At 44.0% G+C, this 22176-nt stretch overlaps 2 protein-coding genes across 4 annotated transcripts in view; one reads left to right on the top strand and one right to left on the bottom strand.

Annotated features, from left to right (window-relative positions):
- Positions 1 to 1463: 1463 nt before the first annotated feature.
- On the bottom strand, positions 1464 to 14975 carry HHLA2 (HHLA2 member of B7 family). Its single transcript, XM_086622883.1, has 6 exons — positions 14901 to 14975; positions 13416 to 13736; positions 12696 to 12956; positions 11039 to 11327; positions 7874 to 7952; positions 1464 to 1526 (listed from the first exon to the last, which is right to left on the bottom strand). Exons 1-6 carry the CDS (start codon positions 14962 to 14964, stop codon positions 1464 to 1466), a joined length of 1077 nt encoding a protein of 358 aa, XP_086479009.1. The 5' UTR covers positions 14965 to 14975.
- A 6215-nt stretch (positions 14976 to 21190) lies between these two features.
- IFT57 (intraflagellar transport 57) overlaps positions 21191 to 22176 on the top strand; it is a 30608-nt gene continuing 29622 nt past the window's right edge. For all 3 annotated transcript variants that reach the window (XM_086626249.1, XM_086626180.1, XM_086626305.1), the window contains exon 1: positions 21191 to 21393. In XM_086626249.1, coding sequence (XP_086482375.1) covers positions 21191 to 21393 — 203 coding nt within the window. The remainder of the gene's footprint in view (positions 21394 to 22176) is intronic.

Here is a 22176-nt window from a genome sequence, read left to right as displayed (position 1 = left end):
GAGTCTTTGGGAACTCCTGGATTGCCTCCGCCTTCGCCTTTCAGTTCGCGCGTTGGGGGACATCTCCCCCTCTTTTTTCAAAATGGCAGCGAGTCGCTTTACATCTTGATGGCACCGTTCAACAATAGCCTGACCCGTACTGTTGTACGGAACACCTTTTCTATGTTCAATTCCCCAATCTGCTACAAATGCAGCACATGCTGTTCCTGCGTATGCAGGAGCATTGTCTGTTTTGATGACTTGGTAAGCCAAGGGCAGCAAATGCTGAAAGCCAATGTTGTTTTACACATCGGAAGGCGGTAGAAGGCGCTGGTGTCGCCCATACAGCTCTGCTGCAAGTGTCCACGGTGACGTGGATATGGCGCAGTGGACCAAAGGTGGGAAACTCAGTTACATCAGTTTGCCACACTCCTCTTGGTTGCAATCCTCGAGGGTTGGTGCCTTGCAGCGACGATGGCACGGGCTTGTGCTCGCGACAGTGCAAACTCTTTCTGAAGAGGTCGAGCAGATTGGTGAAAAAATTTGTGTGATCGATCAGTGACAGCGTTGCCCCTTTTTCTTTTCTTGCACGAATAAAACTCTGTGTAGGAGACTGGCAATTTCAGTTACTAGCATATTGTTTTGGTACAGCCTTGCAAAAGCAGTTTCTAGTATACTACTTCCCTTTCCGAGGGCCTTACTATTTCCACTATACCCAAGATTTCGCTGAGCAGGAGGGTGTCAATCGGCAGGGTCGTTGTGGAGAAGGGAGGCAGGCACGGCACCTTCAGGGCGTCCCCTGTTTATCCACACAGTGTGCTCTGCAGCCTCCCTCAGCTCCGCTCTGAGCCATCTCCTTTCACCCTTAGCAGAGTCTACGACAAAGGTACTGACACGGCGTTGCCGCACGCGTGGCCAGTGCGTGCAACAAGGCTGCCCAGTATGTGCTCTGCCGGCTAACAGCGGTTTTTGCGAATCGCAACATGTTGTTCAATAACAATCCTCTTAGCTTCTCTTTTCAAAGTTACGTGCTTACAACTAAGTCCAGTTAGTAATTCTTTGTCATTAATTTGGTACCAGTTAATTCTTTTCCTTCCAGTAGCTACAGGTGGAATCCATACACTTTCCGATCGGAGAAAAGACACAAAGCATATATACAAGCAACTTTCACACACATAATATACTAAACAATAAGACAACATAAAAACAGTTTACATATCAACATGCAATCTTCTATTACAATTCTTTTGAGCCATTTTCCTCATTCTGCGTCTCTGTCATTGCTTTATGTTTCTTGCTGGTAACCAGTATGGACCTGTGGGAAGAACACAAACATACCCTCTTCCCCATGTAAGCACAGGCGCAGGGCCATCCCATGAGTTGAGTCCAGCTTCTTATAACATGCTGTTGATTTTTCTGCAAAAATGGCACTGGGTTTAAAATTGTGATCCACAGCCGTAGTATGTTGCCTAGAAGCAGACAAATTAAGAAAATTTAAAACATATGTGGCTTTGTCCAAGGATTCTTGCGGGGAAATATACGGAAGACTGACCCTTTTTGTTTATCAAACATTTGTTTTAACGTTAAATGAGTTTGTTCAATAACAGCTTGTCCCATAGGTGAATGAGGGATACTGGTAGTGTGAGTCACTCTCCAATCCTGTAAAAAGGCACCATACCGGATCACTGTCTGTCCCAATTTTCTTTGGTACTCCCATGGTTTTCTTCAGTGTGAGCAGTAACAATAACAAAGGCAGAAAACATATCAACAGTTACGTGCACATATTTAGATCGATTAGACAATTGAATATAAGTAATATCAGTTTGCCATAATTCATTGGCACATAAACCTGTTGGATTTACTCCTGCTGGAGTATTTGAAGGCACAATACGTTGACGGTCAGGGCAGGCACGTACAATTTGCTAAGCTTGATTTACTGTCTGACCTGACAGAGAGCATCATCTACTACCAATTGACAAACTGTAGGACTATTCATCATTTCTTGAGGCAGTACAATCCAATGATATTGTTGCGTGGGTCGTTCATTGTTAAGCACTGGAACTGAAAAGGCAAATCTAGGACAATCGTTAGGGTGTAAATAAATAAAAAAGTAAAAAGGTGAAATAACCCAATCTTCTAAATCAATCGCCATCAAATGCTAACATTCTGGAATCATAGTAGGATTTGGTACACCCGGTTGTAATGCACCCATTGGTGAAATGATTGTATTAATAGCTCTTAAATCTTTTAACATAAATCTCCATTTTCCTGATTTCTTTGGGATAACAAATATTGGAGGGAATTATATGTCCTAATTTGAGCTGTTCATTGACTAATTTTTGAGTTCAGTTCAGTCGCTCACCTTTTAGTGGCCACTGATCGACCCAGACCAGCTTGCCAGCTTGAGTCAGGGCTGGACATCAGTGATGTGCTAAAAATTTGAGGTTAGCCTCACATTCCACTGATTCAACAAATCCCGACCTCATAATGTACATGGGACATCAAAAACATATGGTTTCAAAACAGCTTGTTTGTTACCTGGGCCTACTACTAACAAGGTCTGTGCACTCTGCTGTGGGATCTGTGTTCCACCTACTCCGATCACAGCTGCCAGGGCTTGTATCAGAGGCCGAGAGGGCGGCCAGTCAGGATTTTTCACTATAGATACATCAGCCCCTGTGTCAACTAGGCCAGAAAAGCCTTCCCATTAATGATTACTGTTAAAGGAGGCTGTGCAGCTGTGACTGTCTGTGTCCAAAATTCTTTTGTGATAGCAGAGTGACCTTTATTGTTGTTATACACGCAGCTTTTATAGATTATTACTCTGGCCACGATGTGTCTATGCGGCCCTCACCCAACTGTGATTGATTACAAACAATAGTGCACGCACCTATTTTAATTTTACTATTGGCTATGCCTAAAAAGGAGCTATTTTTTACTTGCTAAACTAAACATCATTTTCTCACACACTCTATATCAACTTCCCAAACTCCTCATGTCAACTTCTCACACTCCCTGCACCAGCTGTTCACACTCCCTTTTCTTTCTCATCCTCTTTATCGGTGTTTCCCAACTTCAGAAAAGAGCACAGGCTTAAATCATCAAGGTCAAACCTCAACTGTAGCTGTGTGTATGATGCCACAACAACTCCCCCCTTTTTTGTTTTTCTGTGATCATTACTTGATTAACCGTACTCTGTACCGTCTGCTGGGAGCGTGACAATAGGCAGGGGGTGATTATTGCTATGCATAAAAGAACTACTAGCAATATAATGTCTGCTTTATTAAAGATTTTAACCATCCTGTCAATTAAGAGCATTGATAAAGCAGAAGCTGTAGCATTAGTTTGTTTTGCAAGCTAACAACCCAACTTATTCAGTGTAGTTAACACCTGTGCCACTCCAACTCCTGGTGCAAATATTGAAGCTGCAATGATTTTAGCTGGTTCCCAAAATTTTGCTTTATAGTGTTTCGAGCCCACATTGTGACACGCCTTTACTAAATCTGCAATCGTTTTTGCCCGATTCCTGATAAGATCAAGAGCTTATTGACAGCCTGTGTTAGCATTTTCAATGGCTAGCTGGAATACCAACACATCTGCAGTAGCCGGATTTTCTGTTTATCTCTGAACTGCCATTTGTAGCTGATCAAAGAAATGCTCATAAGGTTCCTGTGCTCCCTGCCGAATGGAAGCAAAGGAAGCCTCCCCTGTCCCAAAAATCAGGGACACGTCTTAATGCTCTCGTAGCCAATTCAGTCAGTTGTTGGAAAGCCACTTGCTGTAACCCTGCCTGTGCCTAATTTTGACATGAGTGACATTTTATTCATCCCAAAATGTTTAGCTCTCGATTTAAGAGATTTAACACCTATAACACTTTAGCTATTGTTTCATTGGGAGATTTCCCCATCATTCTTGTTTTAAAAGCATATTCTCCAAAGTACCATGTGCGTGTTCTATGATTGGTTGCCCAGTAGGATTGTAAGAAATACCAGCAACATGCTCAATACTTTATGATGACAAAAATACATATGTCTGATAAGAAGTGTATGCCAAAGTTCCTGCGAGCGTAAACCACGAGGATTAACACCATTCACTGGTGGCATGATCATATTTTAACAGCTAGTACACAATTGTACGATGGAGCGGGCTTGTTGTCGTGTTAAACCAAATTGTCACTTAATGGCGTCAGTATCCTGATGGTAGAAGTCCTGCAAGATTTTGCCTGTATTAACGAGTTTGGTACCAGAGCTGCACTCGTGAGAGGCTCAGCTCGCCTGTTCCCTTCTGCTATAGGCCCTGGAAGCGTGGTGTGCGCTCGCAGATGTACAATGGAATGTGCATGTTTACGGTTTTGCGACACTGATATTAACTGTTGAAATTGCTGGAACAAAAGAGGATTAGTTATTTCCCGCGATGCCTATCGAGACGATCCAAGTTACGATGTGCTCTCTCTTGGTACAACCTGGGCCACAGGCAGCGGCCGGGCGGGGGGGGGGGGGGGGGGGGAAGGGGGGGGTCAGCCCTCCCTCGCCTCAGCCGGGCGGGGTGGCGATGACGACCCAGCAGCCCTGTGCCGCCCCCCCCTTGTTGTTGTTGCTCTTGTTGTTGTTGCCGCAGCTCCGGCCGCTCGCGCTCCGTAACCGCCGCCGCCCCCTCCCGCCGAGGGGACCATCAGCCGCGAACGAACCGGCGCAGCGGGGCCCGCCGCGCGTCTCCGTCCTTTCCAGCCGCGATTCGTTCCCGCACACGAGCGGCAGCGCCGAGGCAAACGCCGCCCGCGGCCCCGGCCGGCAGCAGCAACGGCGTTCCCGGGGCGCCGCCGGGCGCGGTGGGCGGCGCGGCGCGGGGGTGCCGGTGTACCGACTTCGTTGGAAGAGGGGGAAAGAGATAAGTCTGTCTTTCGTTCGGGGCCCTGGATTAAAAGCATTCGATGATGACTTTTCCAGGCCGGCAGCATCCCCACAGGTGGCTGCACGCCAAAGTTTAACGTCTATAGTGTCCCAAGTCCTTGTCAGGTATATATTTGAAGAGCTTGCCTCCGGTACATGGGCTGATACCCAAACCAGGAGTACTGGGAGTTTTATCAAGTTAGAACTGTTAGTAGTGCTGGTTTCTCTAGCACTTTGTCCCAGTCGCTTACCTCCTCCTGTTGAGGCAGTTGTTGCTTATTTGTGGTTGTTTTTTTTGTGGTTTTGTTTTTTATATTTTTTTTTTTTTTTGCTTTTTTTTTTGCTTTTTTTTTTTTTGTTTTTTTTTTTGTTTTTCAGTCGCTTACTTCTTTTGCATACCCCCCTGCAATCAGGGGCCAATATCTTTTTCTAAGTTTTAGTCCACGCTCCTCTAAGAAGCTTTTCAACAACGACAATGCAACGTCCCGTTCCATCATCTCATTCCCAGGCTGTCATTGCAGCATTCCCATCCCGAACCAGACCTCGGTCTGCCTGACTCACCGGTCAGTCCGTAGCGCTACGATTCCGCCTCTCTCGGACGATCCGCCTCTCGGGCTATCCGCCTCTCTCGGGCTATCCGCCTCTCTCGGGCTATCCGCCTCTCTCGGGCGCCGGGATGGCCGTCCTCTCTCTCGTCCGCGTTGTGGTCGTTGAAAACCCTCTTGATCACGTCGGGGTCACCAGATGTTGCGGCCGAAGACGGGGAAGCAAGACGCATCAATATGATGAGTAAAAAGGCTTCCGCTTTATTCTGTGATACTGCTCTTTTTATAGCATAGCTCAGTTCTGTGCACGCTTTCATGCGCTGTACTTAGCAAGCTAATTGGTCTAACACTACTGTTCACGCGACAAGCACGAGTATGATACACACTGTGATTGGATACAGATTTCTATATTTGTTACAATATTTTAATATTTTTGCAGTTAGTATGTTTTGCTCAGAATCTTGTTTTTCATAGTTTCATCCTTCTTGTTTTTTTCCCAGGGACAGTGTGTTTTTCACAGCTTCAACCTACCTTCTTATCTCAAGGACAGTGTTCTTTTTATATTCGCTGATACACATTCCTTACTGTTAACACTTTGGCTGCAACACCAGCCAAAGGATTTTTGTTTGCCAGCTGCAGCAGAGGCATAGGAGATATTGTGGAGGGACATGTCCCATCAGGACTGCCTGTGGCTCAGAAATAGGGTATTCTCTTAAATCTTTTCCACTTTTAAACAGGGAAGCTGCCTTTGCTTGAAATTAAAATACTGAATGAAGTGCAAAATAGTAAGCCCTCTTTTTCCCTCATACTGGGAAAAAAAAAATCCCTCAAAACTGAATCTTTCTCTGTGGAAACATTTTCATTGTCCCTTCAGGATATCCAAGCTCCAATTTTTCATGCCAACTCCTCACATACAAGTGTCAAATGCTATACCTATTTATTCTTTTTTCTACCAGATCAGTTGTTTTGTTCGTGTTGCTCGGATATTCACATTCCCATGTGGCTCTTAGTGTAATTCAACAGGGAAAGAGAAGGAAATCTTTGTTATTTTCAGCAGCAATCTCAGCAGCATCTGTGTGTCCAGAGAGGGATTTTCTTCTAGTATTCCGAGGTGGTAGTCATATCACTCCTCCTTTGCTGCATTTCTAGTCAAAACAAAAATGTTTGTCAGAACTACTGATGTGTAAAATTAATCCTCTAGTAGGAACAGAACAAGATACACTCACTATAAAGATAAGTCAGTATTTTCCATTTTAACATTAGCTGAATAAAATAAACATCCACATAACAGTGCAGAAACATTCTTGTTTCTTCCATCTAGTTCTCCCTCAGTGTAACCAGAGCTGAGTTAACCTTTAAACTATTCCGCTTCTTCTGATTATGATCTGTTAAAGGTCTCAACGGGTCCCAAGATAAGTGAATCTTGCTTAAATTCTTTAAAGAGCTGCATCTCAAAACTATGTTCTCATCTCTAAAGCATGTTAGCCTTAAAATTGACTAATAAGAAGCATGCAAGTGGATCTCCAAGTCAGAGAAAAATGAAAAAAGACTGAGACTCAATCTGGTGCGTTCATGTCGAGACATTGCCAAACGTCTCCTGAAGCTTACCAAATTCAGGCTGTGACAAAATCTTAAGGCCCAGGGAATATGAAGGTATATCTCTCCAATCTCTCCAAGGATAGGGCTGTACTGTCATACGCAGAAAGATGTACTCTAAGGACTAAGAGCTAAAGCTCATTTTTTAAGGATACTCGCCACAAATGCAGAGGAAGGAGACAGAATACTGTAAGACAGAGCCAGCCTATTACAAACGCACAAGAATAAAAAGCATTCACTAGAAGATGCTGTACTGTAGTAAATAGGAGAGATGTGTAGAGAGATGAGATCAGGGACCATGTGGTTGTAACGGTCTCCTAAACAAAGCAAGTAGTATAACTTTTCACAGTGAAGTTTTGGTGAGCTTTGACCTTGGATATAATTGAAATAGTAATTTAAGCCCTAATGAAGACTAGGTATGTGCATTGTTTGAGGGACTTCATGGTTTGGTTTGGGGTTTTTTTTTGGTCTTAAACACAAGTGAGAGAAAATTCACCAGCTTGATTGTTTTTTAAAGAAAGTATTTGTGAAGGGTAACCAGCTTTTTCATCTTTTTACAGAGCACAGGAGAGCATCTGGTCAAGGGAAGGTCATGTTAACATTGTCACAACCAAAATAATACTGCATGGATGTACCAAAGAGGGCCTTTTGCATATAGAAAATAGTAAAAATGTGAGGACATTTTATTTATGCTGAGACTTCTCATCCTACATTTCAGTCTTTTTTGTATGCTTTAACCCATGCTTTAACCCATGTTTGGTCCAACATTCAAGGTCTGGATTTAAGCTTAATATCATGTTTAAAAATAAATCTCCTAATGATTGTACATACCTTGGACAAGGCATAGACACACACTCCTGCTACCACTGCAATGATCACTACTCCTGCTACCAGTGCAGCAATCACTCCTACCGCAATCTTCGAGGTGTTACCTGAATTTTCGTTAAAAATACAAATTCCCCAAAGTTTAACAGAAGTGCTTTATATCGCAAATTAACGTTCACTATTTTAATTATGTCTATCAAAGCTAGGATTTTTCTCTTATTTATAATCTAAAAGCTATGATTTAGGGAGAATGTCTCAGTTTCTTTTTAATGTTACTAATATAACAATGTTCAAGTTACTTGACCCACACTATAAGACTTTAAAATCATACTTTAACGACTTAAGTGTGAATTGCTGAAAGCAGATTATTTTACTTAACTGTGCTGATACGAAATTCCATGTGTGCTCATGCAATAGGATTTAATGACTTCTTAATACAAGTCCCATTTAAAGACAATCAACTGCCCAGTGTGGTAAACACTGCCTCCAGGCACAGTGCTCAGTGCCATTAATGGTACCGATGATTTCCAGTAGAACAACTGGATAACAAGCGTTATCCATCCTGGACCATAGATTTCACGATTTCTGTTATGAAATCTTTGCAACTTTCATCTAAAACGTTTCCCAACTTGATGATGTAACCATGCAATTCAGGTGGGCACAAGAAGCAGCAGATCCTCAGGTGGGTGGTAACAACCGATTCCACAGAAGTAAAAACCTGTCTAGCAGAGGCTGGTCATGTGTGGCACCACACGTCTCATTACGCCATTCAATTTCAACAATGTGAGAACACTCAGACCCAGAGGACTCTTTCCTTTAAGTACACTTCTTCTACTTCAGGCTCCCTTTCCACTGCTGTGTCTCATCTACGAATTCGGAAAATTCTACACTCCTCTGGAAACTGCCTGTGGATGTCTAGCAAACAGCTCAAAAATGAGAACTGCCAAAACAGAGCATTTAACCCAGTCAGTGCCTTTAGCTTGGCTCTGTCCCCACATGCAGATCTATGTTCACGTCTTCTCAGTTCCTTTGGTAAAGGAGCTTTAAGCTGTGACCTTTCTGTACACAGGAAAGGTCTCCAAAACAATTGTAAATTCTTTTCACTTTTCCCCTTAAAAATCTCCTTTTCAATGGTACTTGGAAATCTTTCTGATGGTTGGGCAGCTGCTGTGCCATGACCAGTATCCAACATACTGATATAGCTCTTTCCCTTATGCCCTACTGTCTTCGTCTGCTTATCTGCTTTCAGCCTGTGTTGCCACAAAGATGTTAGTCTCTCTGGTAAGTGTCTTCTCTGTTCTATATAATGTATTTCTGGTCCATGAGTAGGAAAATTCTGAGAGCAGCACAGTAATTTAGCCACTACAGAGGGGATTTCATAGAATCATAGAATCATAGAATGGTTTGAGTTGGAAGGGACCCCAAAGATCATCTAGTTACAACCCCCCTGCCATGGGCAGGGAAACTCTCCACTATATCAGGTTGCCCAAAGCCTCATTCAACCTGGCCCTGAACACTTCCAGGGATGGGGCATCCACAACTTCTCTGGGCAACCTGTTCCAGTGCCTCACCACCCTCAATGTAAAAAAAATTCTTCCTTATATCTAATCTAAATCTCCCCTCTTTCAGTTTAAATCCATTGCCCCTTGTCCTATCACTACACGCCCTTGTAAAAAGTCCCTCTCCAGCTTTTCTTGTAGGCCCCCTTCAGGTACTGGAAGACTGCTGTAAGATCACCCCGGAGCCTTTGTATCACCCATTTGTATCACCTATGGCTATTGTAAGATCCATCTACAGAGAGTATTTAGATAAAGGCATTCATAGAGGATGATCCAGATCATATTTGGACTGGACAGGTGTATGTGTTTGTCTCCAGTAAACATAGAGGGAGACTGATGGAGTTGTGCACATAAGTTAGGAGCATCAGTTAAGTGTGTAACTCCTTGGAGGTCTTCAATGCTCTCTGTTTCAGAAGCACAATATTAGGTTTTTTAATTATTCCTATTAGGATAAGGAAGATAATGCTGGAATTTGAGCTGCAAGGAAGTGTGTTTATCTGACTTAACAGTTTTCTTTAATCTAACTCCCCTCCTTCAGGTTGCATATAGCCACTGCTGTTTAAAACACACCCTACATCAAGTTTTCAGACTGAAACTAAGCTCATGAGGAGGGGTGGTGGGAAAGAAGACAAAAATATGCAGTTATTATCACTTATTCTAGCCCCTTTTCTGTGATGTTGCCTGTTTTTCATGCCCTACTAGCTTGTTTCAAGTGATCTTCTTTCTTAAAAAAACTAATGAGGATGCCCTGTATTAGTTCTCAGTCTTTTAGGTGCCTGTATTCAATTGCGTAAAATGCCTACGTGCTACTGTTTGAATGAGTTTTTTTCTCCTCCCTTTGGACTGAGATTTAAGGAGGCTGCATCCCAAAAAGAATACTACGTTTTGAACAAATCTGCAATTTGTTTGCATTATAATTTCAGAAAGCTGGAGTAAATTTTTTTTTAACCTTTGGTAAGAGTTTTCAATAGATAGAAAAGTTGATCAGTAAGTCTCCTTGAAACTGGAGACAATGAAATAACTGTAACTAAGACTTCACAGTTGGAAATTTACTACAGTTCATAAAAATGCAGGCATGCCTGTAAACACATATATCCCTAGGCCTGCTGTGTAGAATTAAAGGTTTGAAAATAACAATTCTGTGTTCTTCTCAACAAGGTTTCTTCTGCAGGCAAATTTATACCACATCCTTGGGCTTCCCTTCATGTCCCTTCTACCTTTAAAGACCATATTTGCTATCAGCAGAGCATTTAGGACATGAATGTTAGAGTTCTACTGTGCCCTCAGCTCTGAGGGAAGTTCCTGCTCCGGCAGGGGGATTGGACTAGATGATCCTTTGAGGTCCCTTCCAATCCCTAACATTCTGTGATTCTGTGATCGATGGCAACTAAGGGCAGCCATCGATTCGAGACCTTTGCCACAACAAGTTGCTGACTGAAAAAAAGAAACTTAAAGTCTTTAAATAAATACATCTTAGGTAACCTTTTTTTCCCAGGACAACAATAATAAAATACTTCTACCCACCTGTACTAATTACACAAGAGGATTTTTTCTCAATATTTTACAGATTTTTCATCGACCCTTTGGCTCTGCATTGCCCTCACTAGTTCCCATCCTCTGAAAAGGAAAGAGCGTCAACTTACCAACTTGCAAAGTTCTCACAGTAAGTTTTGTGTAGTGAGGTGTTGAAACATTACACAGATATTCTCCACTGTAGTCTGCAGTAAGATTATGCAACATCAGTGAAAAGTCACTTTGGTTAATCTGGACTTGAGGCTGGTAGGAGTGAAATGTACCGTTGAAGGAGGCCAGGGTTGAGATCAGTGCATTTCTGTTTAATGTCCAGACAACACTGAAACCTTTGGTGTTTGTAGTGTTATTGTTGTATTCACAAGGAATTGCAGTGCTATTTCCTTCCACATTAGACACTTCGCCTGAAACAGATAATTGAAGAACTCTCTCTCATTTTTTTTTGAAAATATTATGAAGGTTATTTAGATAATTTCTGAATTTCAAGTCCAATGCTACCGTTGACAAATATAAAAACATATTTCACTATTTTGATACCATCTTCAAACATCACAGTATGCTTCTAGAAGCATCTGAAGATTTTAAAATCAAACCTATCTTACATAAAAAAAATTGAATTGGTATTAGCTATACTTATGGATATTACTTTGTTTTCATTTGCCTAATTCTCCTCTAATTGGGGGGCTTATTAATAAAAGTGATTTTGCCTACTCTAAGTAACTGTGGGAAGTAGCATAGAATTGCACATGTTGAGAGCAGGGAGGAAATGCAACTAATGAGATACCTGCACGTTTAAAGCAAAAGGGTAAAGATGTCGCAACATAATTTAATTAAAAGAATAAAAAGATTGTATTTAGTTAGAAATAACTTTCAGCTTGGTACCTACTACGATACCACACTTGAAACCTTCCATCCTTGTAAGCTATTGTTTGTAAATTAAAAACTGCAGTCTTGTTCTGAAGCACATGCAGGGGATTAGGAACGGAGAGTGTCCGGGTATACTTTAGGGGAAAATCAGGGCAATGGAGGCAGCCGTGCACATCTCATAGGGGAATTGTTCTCACTTTGCTCTTGATCCAATTAAAAATACTTCCTAAGAAACAGGTGAGGTTGAAAGGTACCCACTACTAACTTGAACTGAATTTCCAGTAAAAGTTTGGGATTGCAGGACAAAACGGAGAGCTGTCATTTCATAGCCCAGTTTTCCCTTAACTAACCAAATGAGCTGCTGTTTGCTCAAATGTAAACAGTGCTTGCTGCTCTCCACTGCCATGCACCCCCAGCACTCAACCCAGGTACTTAAGCATGCACTTGAGAAGAAGCACAAAGAACGGATCAAACGGTACTGATAAAGCTCTGGCAAAAGATGGGGAACGGACTGAATAAGGCACATACACATCTAGAGCCGCAGGCAAACTTTCCCCTCCCTCATGTTATAACCCACAGGTTCACTAAGGTTTCCATGTATTTTGTCCAAGTTCATTCTCTTCGTGATAGAGGGCAAAGTTTGACTATTGTGCACCCCTCGAAACGTGAAACTGATACGGAAAAAATGTTCAGAGCAAAGCTAACTTACAGAAGGGTGATTATCCCTACTTACAGCACACGTGCTGCCTCGTAATTGTAACATGAGTTTCAAAGAGGGAGAGACAACCTTTGGCACCACCCTGTATCCATGTTGCTCCACTGCAGAAAAACTGTATTCAGTTTGGCTCTGAAACCAGTTGTGACATTCAGTAACAATGTAGGAAGAGACGTCCATTCATTCCTACCTTGCATCTTCCATTCAGCAACCCACTCTTCATGAGGGAGATGAATATGACAGTAGTAAGGTTCAGTTGTGTTTGTAATGCTCTGGTCACTTCTAACAGAATAAAGAACTCCATCCCTGGTTTCCTCCTGATATGTTTCTTGGATGGATGTATCGCCTTTTACCCAAGATATATGTGGTGCTGGATAAGTGAGAAAGGCATGGCACTTCAGCATCCTCTCTGTGCCTCTCTTTTGGTATTCCAGTGCATAATAAGAGGAAACTGTAGATTAAAAAATAAATAAATAATCCTATTAGTTTCAAAATCCTTTTTAACTTGACAGGATTGGTCTTTCAAAATATTATTGGGGAGAATAAACTTAACTGGGAACAAAATTTCATCTATTTGGTTTCAGAAGAAAGCATAGCACTACTTACAGTCAATGTCAGAGTCTATTCTGTTCTGAGAGGCCATGTAATGTTCTAAAACGCAAGTATACTCGTTACCCTTTAGAAACCGCGGTGCAGTAGGTTACGAGAACAAATGCTGCACTGTAATTTTTCAACTCATGTTACAGCGTTTCACGAGAGAAAATGAATTGCCTGATAATACCATCAGGCGCAAAAGGGACTCCGTTGGGTTGGGAGATTTAGATTCCATGTGAGAAATAACACAAGAAAATCTGTTGGTGTAATCCCATCTCCACCAGTGTGATTCAACCACTTTTGATGTTTTACTGACCTCTTATGTGCAGTGTGACTTCTTCTTCTGTTTTAGTTTCTTGTGTTCCCACATAGCAATTATAAGAGCCCTCATCAGTTACAGTCAAGTTAGTAAGTTTCAAGGAGGCATTTCCACTAGGAATGTTCTCATGGAAAAGCTGTGTTCTGTTTCTGTAATCCGGGTCTTGCTTTTCCAGCTGATCCCTCTGGTAGTAGTAGCTGTGCACATTTTTGTTTCCTTTCTTCCAGTAAATTACTTCATCATGCCCCGGTGGGAAAGGACAAGGGAGGATGCAATCCTTGGAAAACAACCCAGTTACTGTCTCCTGTTCTGTAAAACCTAAAGCCAGTAAGTAAAAATGAGTAAGTTAAATGTAGACTACAAGCATATTTCTGCCTCTCCTTATCTCTGACAAAAAACCTTATTCTGGCTCTGGCAGGCAGCGCGTTCCTACCGAGCATGCCAATGGCTCTTTCATGGCTTTTCTGCAGGATGAGTCCCTGGGACAGCAAGGGTCTTCATTTGGTTTAATCAATATTATAAGGCAGAGCTCTCGTCTTTGAATTTATAATCGGTTTGAGTAGATATCCTGAGGAAGCACCTACATATTCAAATCTGCACACCACCACCTTAGCACCTGAGCTTCGAACGCACTTCCAAAAGCACCACCTTGAACCTCGAAACCTTTTGAGCTGCAGCTCGCTGCTCGCTCAAACATTCATAGCCCCACACCGCAGTGACCTGGGTTACCAACAACCTCACAGAGCGCCAAGCAGTCATACCAGAACAGAAAACAAAGGACAGGATGGTGCAACCAACAGGAAGGATGAAACTTCTTGAAACAGCTTCACCACCACAGAAGGTGTCAGGGAGCTCTGTCCCAGCCCCCAGAGGTAATCAAGGTTGATTCCTCCAAATTAATTCATGCAAACTGTAGCATCTGATTGCTGTTAACATTTAATTTAGGCCTTGCTGGCATAAAACAATAATTTTAAATGCATCTTTTTAAAAACTGACTCCATTAAGTTAGCTGTGTCGTATGGACCTTCTTGGCCAAGCTCAGACACCTGCTAGAGGTCTGCCTGGTAGAGAGTGTCCAGCTGCTGGGAAATTTTTATGCCCTCTCCAGCTCATCTGGCAGGGCAATCCAGATGACTTTTCCTCAGCCTTCTCAATGCAAGTTCAACCAAAGTACTTCAAACCATTTTCAGTACGAACTGACAACTCCTGCCTGCTGAGCAGTCACACGACGCGCTCCATCAGCCGAGCCGTGGGGCAGAAAAGTGGGCAGGTAACAGTTTGGGTGCTGAAGGAGCTCAATGGCCACGGCCATCCAGGCAGCCATCCTCCAAACAGTCATCTTCTGCTTCAGAAGTGTTTTACGTTGTGCCAAATCAATTCTTTACCATTAATAAATCAGAATTAATTCCTTCCCCTCTATTAATAAATGAGTAATAATTGTCATCTTTAGTATTTTTCATAAACAGTAGAGCTAAAACCTACCCCAAAGTGTAGCACCTATGTGAAATACATAGATGATAAGAGATGATATTTTCTGTCTCTTCATATCTTCTTCGGTTCACAGTAGACTCATGTCAAACTGACAATATAAAAGGAGGGGAGAAAACCCATTTAAATGCAGGTAAAAGACATACCCGAATTATACCATTTCCCTTATGCAGCTTATTAAGGAGCGTAGGCTTTTGTATCCTGGTTTTTCGCTTGGAACAGTCCTGGCCCAGATTTCTGGCCTTAAGGTCAATATTACACGTTGTGATGGTTGAGGCCCTCTCATTGCCATGGAATCCCTTGCAGATTGATACTTGTTTATTTTTAATAAATAGGAAGTGTTTACTTTCAATGTTCTCAAAACGCTAGGGGACATTAATCTTCATCATTCATGAACAGGACACTGAGGAAAAATGGTCAAGTACAATTTCCAAAAGGATGCAAGACATCCTTTGTCAAGCCAGATTTTCCTACTTTCTAAAATATATTTCCGATTACTGCAACTTGGACTTGCTGGGGTGGGAAATTTGCCTGCGTTTGTGAATACTGCAGATATAAAGAACTTCTCACACTTTACTTTTCATCAGGTCAAAAGGGCATCAGCTGCACTTCCAAAAACATGTCTAGGGTAGGAATGCAAAGGAGGAGGAGGTTCTCCCATCATATCTTCTGGTTTGTCAGTTAAACGACAATGAACTCTCATGCACAACAGAAGAACAATCTTATTGTAACTGACAGACCACACTCTTCCTCTACCCAGGCATGCTATTCTAAAATACAGCATACTGCAGTGGAGAAATTACCTCAGGAATCAAACAGCTTGAAAAGAGTTTGAAGAGCTTCCTCTAGGCCTTTTCTTCTCCTCGAATGATAGCTATAGGTACCATTCCTACCTTACACAGGGCACAGGTTTAGCCAGGCTTGCTAGCCAGTTCTTTTAATACTAATGAATAATTCTGTCTGGTGTGTGACTGTATTCGTGGTGGATGTGACTCTTACGTCCCAAGGATTTTTGCACGTCATTACTTTTGTAAAGGTAGTGTGATATATTTTTTTAATGTATTCTCTCTCTTCTATTTGGGAAAAAAAAACACAACAAACCAAGAGAGGCACCAAAATATTAAACCTGAGATAGAGATGATGCAAGAGTAAAACAAACACTTAGGATACATATTTTTGTTCCAGTTAGCAGCAATTGCCAGTATCTACCTTCTTTTCTCCTTGCACTGGCAAGTGGTGTACATCATGTTTTATTGGATTTTTTGCTCATTTGCTCATCACTTCCAACTTGATTGATATGATATATTGTGCTTGATGTTTGAATTTCAGAAAACGTAATCAATGCTAAATTTTCCTTAGTGAGTGATCTGCCACGTTTGATGGACAGTCACGTTGTCGTGGTTTAGCCCAGCCGGTAGTTATGCAACCATGCCGCTGCTCACTCACTCCTCTCCCTCTGTGGGATGGGAGAAGAAAACTGGAAGAAACAGAGTAAAACATGTGGTTGGCATAAGGACTATTTAATAGAACAGTGTAAAAAAACAGAAAAGAGTAAAACCAACAATAATATTAATAGAAAGAGAGCAGTACAAAAGGAGTAGTACAAATGCCCACCACACTGACCGCAGAACCTGGAAGCCCGAGCCCCCTCGCGATCGGCGTCGATGCGAACCCCCCCCCCCCCCCCCCCAACTAGCTCCCTCAATTTCTAGTCTCAGGGCATGATGCATATGGTATTGAATAGCCCTGTGACTAATTCCACTCAATTTCCTGTGCTGTGCCCCCTCCCACTTCTCCTGTGAAAGGTTAACTCTATCCCAGCCAAACCCAAGACATTATCCACCCCTTATTCTATACCATTTGTGTCATGCTCAGATCATATATTTTCCAATATATTATATTACCACCACTGCTCCTGTCTTATATATATGTACATGCAGATATAATCCTCTTAGTCTGAGGGCCATCCCACATCCCACAGTGTCCGTGTCCGCTGTTGATGACCAGCACCACAGTGAATACACAGAGCATGTAAACATTTACATAACACACCCAGGTGAACAACCAAAACAACACTATGACCAGCGACTAATTAACCAATACACACGTTTAACTGGCAGTGACACTCTGAGAGTAACGTGGTCCCCACAGTACCTCTGTGATGCCCTCAGAGGCTGCATCATGGAGTGATGCTGCCTCACATCTTCTAGCTGTACTCAAATACCGAACTACAACTAGTTAGCTGAAAATTTTCACGTTCAGCAGAAATCTTAGCTTTGGATCTACCCATTGTAGTGTGTTGAGAAAAATGTTGGTCTGTAGAAAAACCTGACGGGTGTAGACTCTGGCCAGTCTTCTTTTCAGCAGGTTTGGGTTCTTACAGGCATAAACTATATGTATGCTGCTAGTTAGAGTCATGCTGCAAAGTACTGAAGAACTATGCTTTTCCTGTTTGGTACAGACCTAAATGGCACAACCAAGAAATCACGCCCTAAGGTTTTGCAGCAAAATATCAATATGAAATTATTTATACAGATAGTGTACAACTAGAATTACCATCATCGAATGGTTTGGATTGGAAGGGACCTTAAAGACCATCATAGTCACGTCACTTTCTGATGCTTTACTTTTCAGAAGACTTATTTCATACAGAGCCACTACTGGCTAAGCTGGGCAGCAGCTCAGCCAGGGTTTCTGAGAACAAGGTGCTGAAAAGCATCTTCCAAGACATACAGCGAACTCAAGCACTCAACAGCTCAGACAGTGGTAGGGGCATCACCGCACTGACTTTGGCCGAGTCGTGGCTTAACCACAGCTGGCAACCAAGCACCACATGGCCACTCGCTTGCTCACTCTCCCCCAGAGGGGTATGGGAGAGGCTCTGGAGAGTAAAATTGAGAAAACTCATGAGCTGAGATAAGACAGTTCAGTAAGTCCAGCAGAAGCTGCGAGCAAAGTAAAAGAAGGAATTCCTTCACCACTTCCCATCGGCAGACAGACATTTAGCCATCTCCAGGAAAGAAGGGCTCCATCACGTGTAACGGGGACTTGGGAAGGCAAATGTCATCACTCCCAATGTGCCACCTTCCTTCTTTTCCCCCAGCTTTAGATGCCGAGCACGACGGCATCTGGTCTGGGATATCCCTTTGGGTGGGCTGGGGTCAGCTGTCCCGGCTGCGTCCCCTCCCAACTTCTTGTGCACCCCCAGCCTCCTGGCTGGCAGGGCGATGGGAGAAACAGAAGAGGCCTTGACTCTGGAAGCACTGCTCAGCGGGCAGGAAAGCATCCCTGTGTTCCCAGCACTCTTGTCAGCACAAATCCAAAATGTCCCACAGAAGCTGCTCTGGAGAAAATTAACTCTATCCCAGCCAAAACCAGCACAAGCCATTCCAGAAAATGAATATCAAATGGGACATGCTTTCTTTTTCTTCTATTAATCAATGACCAAACCATGCATCCGACATCCTGCATCATCTTTGAACTTTGCATTCAATCTGACCCCTGACCAGAGCACTCCCCTATCATACAGGCGTGGGGACCGACCTCTTCTCAGTGAGCTTTGCTCTTTGACCCACTGTGAGAGTAGCCATGCGTATTGCAATATTCTCCTAACCCTGTCAAACAAAAGTTATTTATTCCTTAGTAAAAAGGATTCTGATTAATTCCTTTTCAAGGTAACTTAACAACAGCACATTTCAAGCACACACACACTTACGAGGACTGGAAATGCCTGAGGATTTCAAGTTTTACCAACAAGCAAACAAGAGAAACAAATGTGTAAAGTTCTAAAAAAACCCCCATATTAACCACCTACTGCTAAAATCTCGTACTAGCCACAGTGATACTAGCTTTCCAGAACTTCCCCACTCAATCTACAGGAGGCGTTTTCTGTAGTAGAAAAGAGAATTAATTCTCCATCTCCCCCAGTGAAACCCTGACAGCTTTAATGCTAGCTCCATACTTCAGTTGTTGAGAAATACTCCCAAAGGAAGAAGATTCCCACATTCTAAACATCCAAAATTGTCTTAGGAAGTAGACAAAAAATACTGTGTTTTACCTCAATACTGTGTTTTTCCCTGTTCCTTGCAGGGGGGTTGGACTAGATGACCTTTGAAGGTCCCTTCCAGCCCTAACCATTCTATGATTCTATGATTCAATATATACACATCATATTCCCCACCTCCCCCACCCCATACACTTACAACACCACAGAGCGGTTATAAGAATGTTGGGGTTCTTTACCTCTTCCTATTTCATAAGTAGCCAAAAAAGTCAGAGTCTTGTGTGTCAGGTGTTTCTTGTAGGCAGGGTGGATATATACAAAAGAATAAATCAAATCTAGATCTCTCCCGAAGCCGTGGAACTTTCCTTCTTCCCCAGTCTCTTCATGGCCACACCTACACATGCCAAAGCTCAAGTATTTAATATGCAAGTTCAGTCCTGTCCCACAAATGAAACCAGTTGTTTCTGTAGCATGAAACCATGTTTCTATATACGTGAAGCTGCTGCACCGTGTCCATTTACTTCTCCCTCTTTGGAATTAAAAAGCTTTTTCTCTTCTCCATTTCTTTTGCCTGGCTTTGTTGAACAAACTCTTTAATGATAACTCCTGCAAGCTGTAACTGAGTAATGGAAGAAATCAGTTATCATCAGAAATGTGATTTCTACAGCAGTGGTGACGCTGCTTGGGGATTGTGCCCGGGCATTACAAGGGCAGAAGCATTGCAGCTGCAGTAGAGACTGGCAATTCTCTTACTAAGGCAGAACTCAGGAACCTGACGCAGGGAGCGATGTAGATTAAATATCGGTACAGGACAAAAAGAACGTTAAGATACAAATTATCACAACACTCTTCTCAGATATCTGGTAATCTGAAACAAAGTCAGTAGGTGCCTTGGGCTGTCTGCAGGGTCAGGTAATTATTTTCTGACAGTATTTCACTAGTGCTTCATTTTCTCTGGACAATTCAAGTCTTGTGTGTGCTCTTTGGTTTCCAGTAGAAGAAACTCATACAACAACTCCAGCACCTTAGGGAAGAGGGCTTACAAAAAAACACAAAATGCAGGAAGAAGTGAAAGGAAGTGGTATCTGTCCTCAAAGACCACTGCTGGTGTTGGTACACACATGGCCTGTATCTCCTGCTTTCCTGGGAGACCCCGCTGTCCCACCTGCTCTCTTTCTCACCACCCCGCAGCAGTTCCAGCTGGCAATCTGATCTCCAGCTACAACTCCTCTGCTCGCAATACTTACTTTTCCATATGTCCAGCTGTAAACTACTGCACTTACAGAATCATAGAATGGTTAGAGTTGGAAGGGACCTCAAAGATCATCTAATTTCAAACCCTCTGCCATGGGCAGACACTCCCTCCACCACACCAGGTTGCCCAAAGTCTCATCCAACCTGGCCTTGAACACTTCCAGGGATGGGGCATCCACAACTTCTCTGGGCAACCTGTTCCAGTGCCTCACCACCCTCTGAGTGAAAAATTTCTTTCTTATATCCAATCTAAATCTGCCCTCTTTCAGTTTAAATCCATTGCCCCTTGTCCTATCACTACATGCCCTTGTAAAAAGTCCCTCTCCAGCTTTCCCGTAGGCCCCCTTTAGGTACTGGAAAGCTGCTAGAAGATCACCCCGGAGCCTTCTCTTCTCCAGGCTGAACAGGCCCAACTCTCTCAGCCTGTCTTCACAGGGCCATGAGCGTGGCCATCGCCTGTCAGTAGGGACAGTTGCTGCCTCCTCTCAGCTCACACGACGTGAGGTGCAATGCGTTTGCAGCTCAGGATTAAACCGGTAAACTGAGGAAAGAAGATGAAAGCCCCGTGCTTGCACACACGAGCCCACGGCTGAGCCGCACGTCAGGCAGGGCCGAGCAGCGAAGCTTTAAGAAACACACCCCCCGCGAGCTGAAGGGCGCCCGGGCCTCACACCGTGAGGCTTCACCCGCTGCGAGCGGCGCCGAAGGAGGCGCTCCCGCCCGCCCCGGGCTCTCCGAGGCCCCGCCTGTCCGCGCCCGGCGCCCGCAGCACGAACCGCAGCACCGAACCGCAGCACCGTCCCGCTCCGTTCCCGCGGCCCGAAGGAGTGGAGAGGCGATCCTGCTCCCATTGCCGTGGAGCGCTGATTGGATGTTGACCCCGGCATTCCTTGTTGCCATTGGTGGCTCGTGCCGGACAGGCGGGGCTTCACGGCGCGTGTGATTGGGGCAGGAGGTGGCTTCGAGGCCAAGGCAGGCGGGGATTGGTAGGGCCGGTTGCCTCGGTTACAGGCGGCGCGGCTCCAAGATGGCGGAGGAAGCAGGGGGTGGTGTCGGAGTCCGCCGCGGGGCGGTGGTGGGGGAGCGGGACGAGGAGGGGGCGGTGGTGGAGCAGGGCCCGGGCGCGGCTTATCACGTGTTCGTCCTGATGGAGGACCTGCTGGACAAGCTGAAGCTGCTGAGCTACGAGGAGGAGGCGCTGCGGCGCCACAACATGCGGCCGCTTTCCAGGTCCCCGCCTCGCCGGGTGTGGGCGCGGAAGGCCCCGGGAGGGCGGCGGCGGCCTTGCCCAGAAGTGGCTGTGGGCGAGGGGGCGAGGGGGTGGCGCTGCGTCGTGCGGAGCTCCACGCGTGAGGGTCTGGAGCTGCCATGGCTGCAGCGAGAGGCCTGAGGCGGCGTACCGCGGGTGTGCGCGGCTGGGTGCCGCCCCAGAGTGGTGTTAGCGGGAGGAAATCCCGGTTGCAGCGCTGTGGTCAGGGATTAGGGAAGGCAGGCTGGCTCTCGGGTGACCAGATGCCTGGGGCAAGTGAAAAGCAGTCAGCTTTGACGCTTCCCATGAGATTTTGAAGCTTTCAAAAGGAGAAGTCCCTCTGAAGGCTGAGATGTGATAAGCAAATAGCCACTTCCCCTTCCCGGCCCCCAGTAGGTACACTGGCACGCAGATACTCAGTACCTGTGCAAAAAATAATTCTACCCTAAATTAATTTCTTGTATTCAGGGTAACTGTTTGTGAGGTGTCTGTATGTATAAGGGGGCTTGGACTCATTGTTTTTAAGTCTGGGGTTTTTTTTTTTTCATATCTAATTTGTTTCATATGTAACAAACGAAACTTTTAAATTATGGTGGGAGACAGGAAACTTGGGAAGCAGAGCTGATATGCTCCCAACATCCACTGCCCAAATAACTTTCAAATCCATCTGTTGGTTTCAACCGGTTTGCACAGCCGCGTATCACGCAGTTAAGCTTTCTGTCAGCAACAGTTTAATAGGGGGGAGAAAATGTAGTCCGAATTAT

Source organism: Tauraco erythrolophus, chromosome 1, assembly GCF_009769465.1.
Source record: "Tauraco erythrolophus isolate bTauEry1 chromosome 1, bTauEry1.pri, whole genome shotgun sequence".
In the NCBI taxonomy this organism is placed as follows: Eukaryota; Metazoa; Chordata; class Aves; order Musophagiformes; family Musophagidae; genus Tauraco; species Tauraco erythrolophus.
This window is presented reverse-complemented; position numbering and strand designations above follow the sequence as displayed.

What these genes read in the sequence shown, in the direction of transcription:
- HHLA2 (XM_086622883.1), bottom strand. Translation starts at nt 14,964, where the DNA reads ATGAAGAGACAGAAAATATCATCTCTTATCATCTATGTATTTCACATA. An exon ending in CATAGGTGCTACACTTTGGG is followed by an intron (nt 13,737 to 14,900) that starts GTAGGTTTTAGC and finishes TACTGGCTTTAG; the next exon opens with GTTTTACAGAACAGGAGACA. An exon ending in GAGTAGTGATCATTGCAGTG is followed by an intron (nt 1,527 to 7,873) that starts GTAGCAGGAGTG and finishes AAAAAGGGTCAG; the next exon opens with TCTTCCGTATATTTCCCCGC.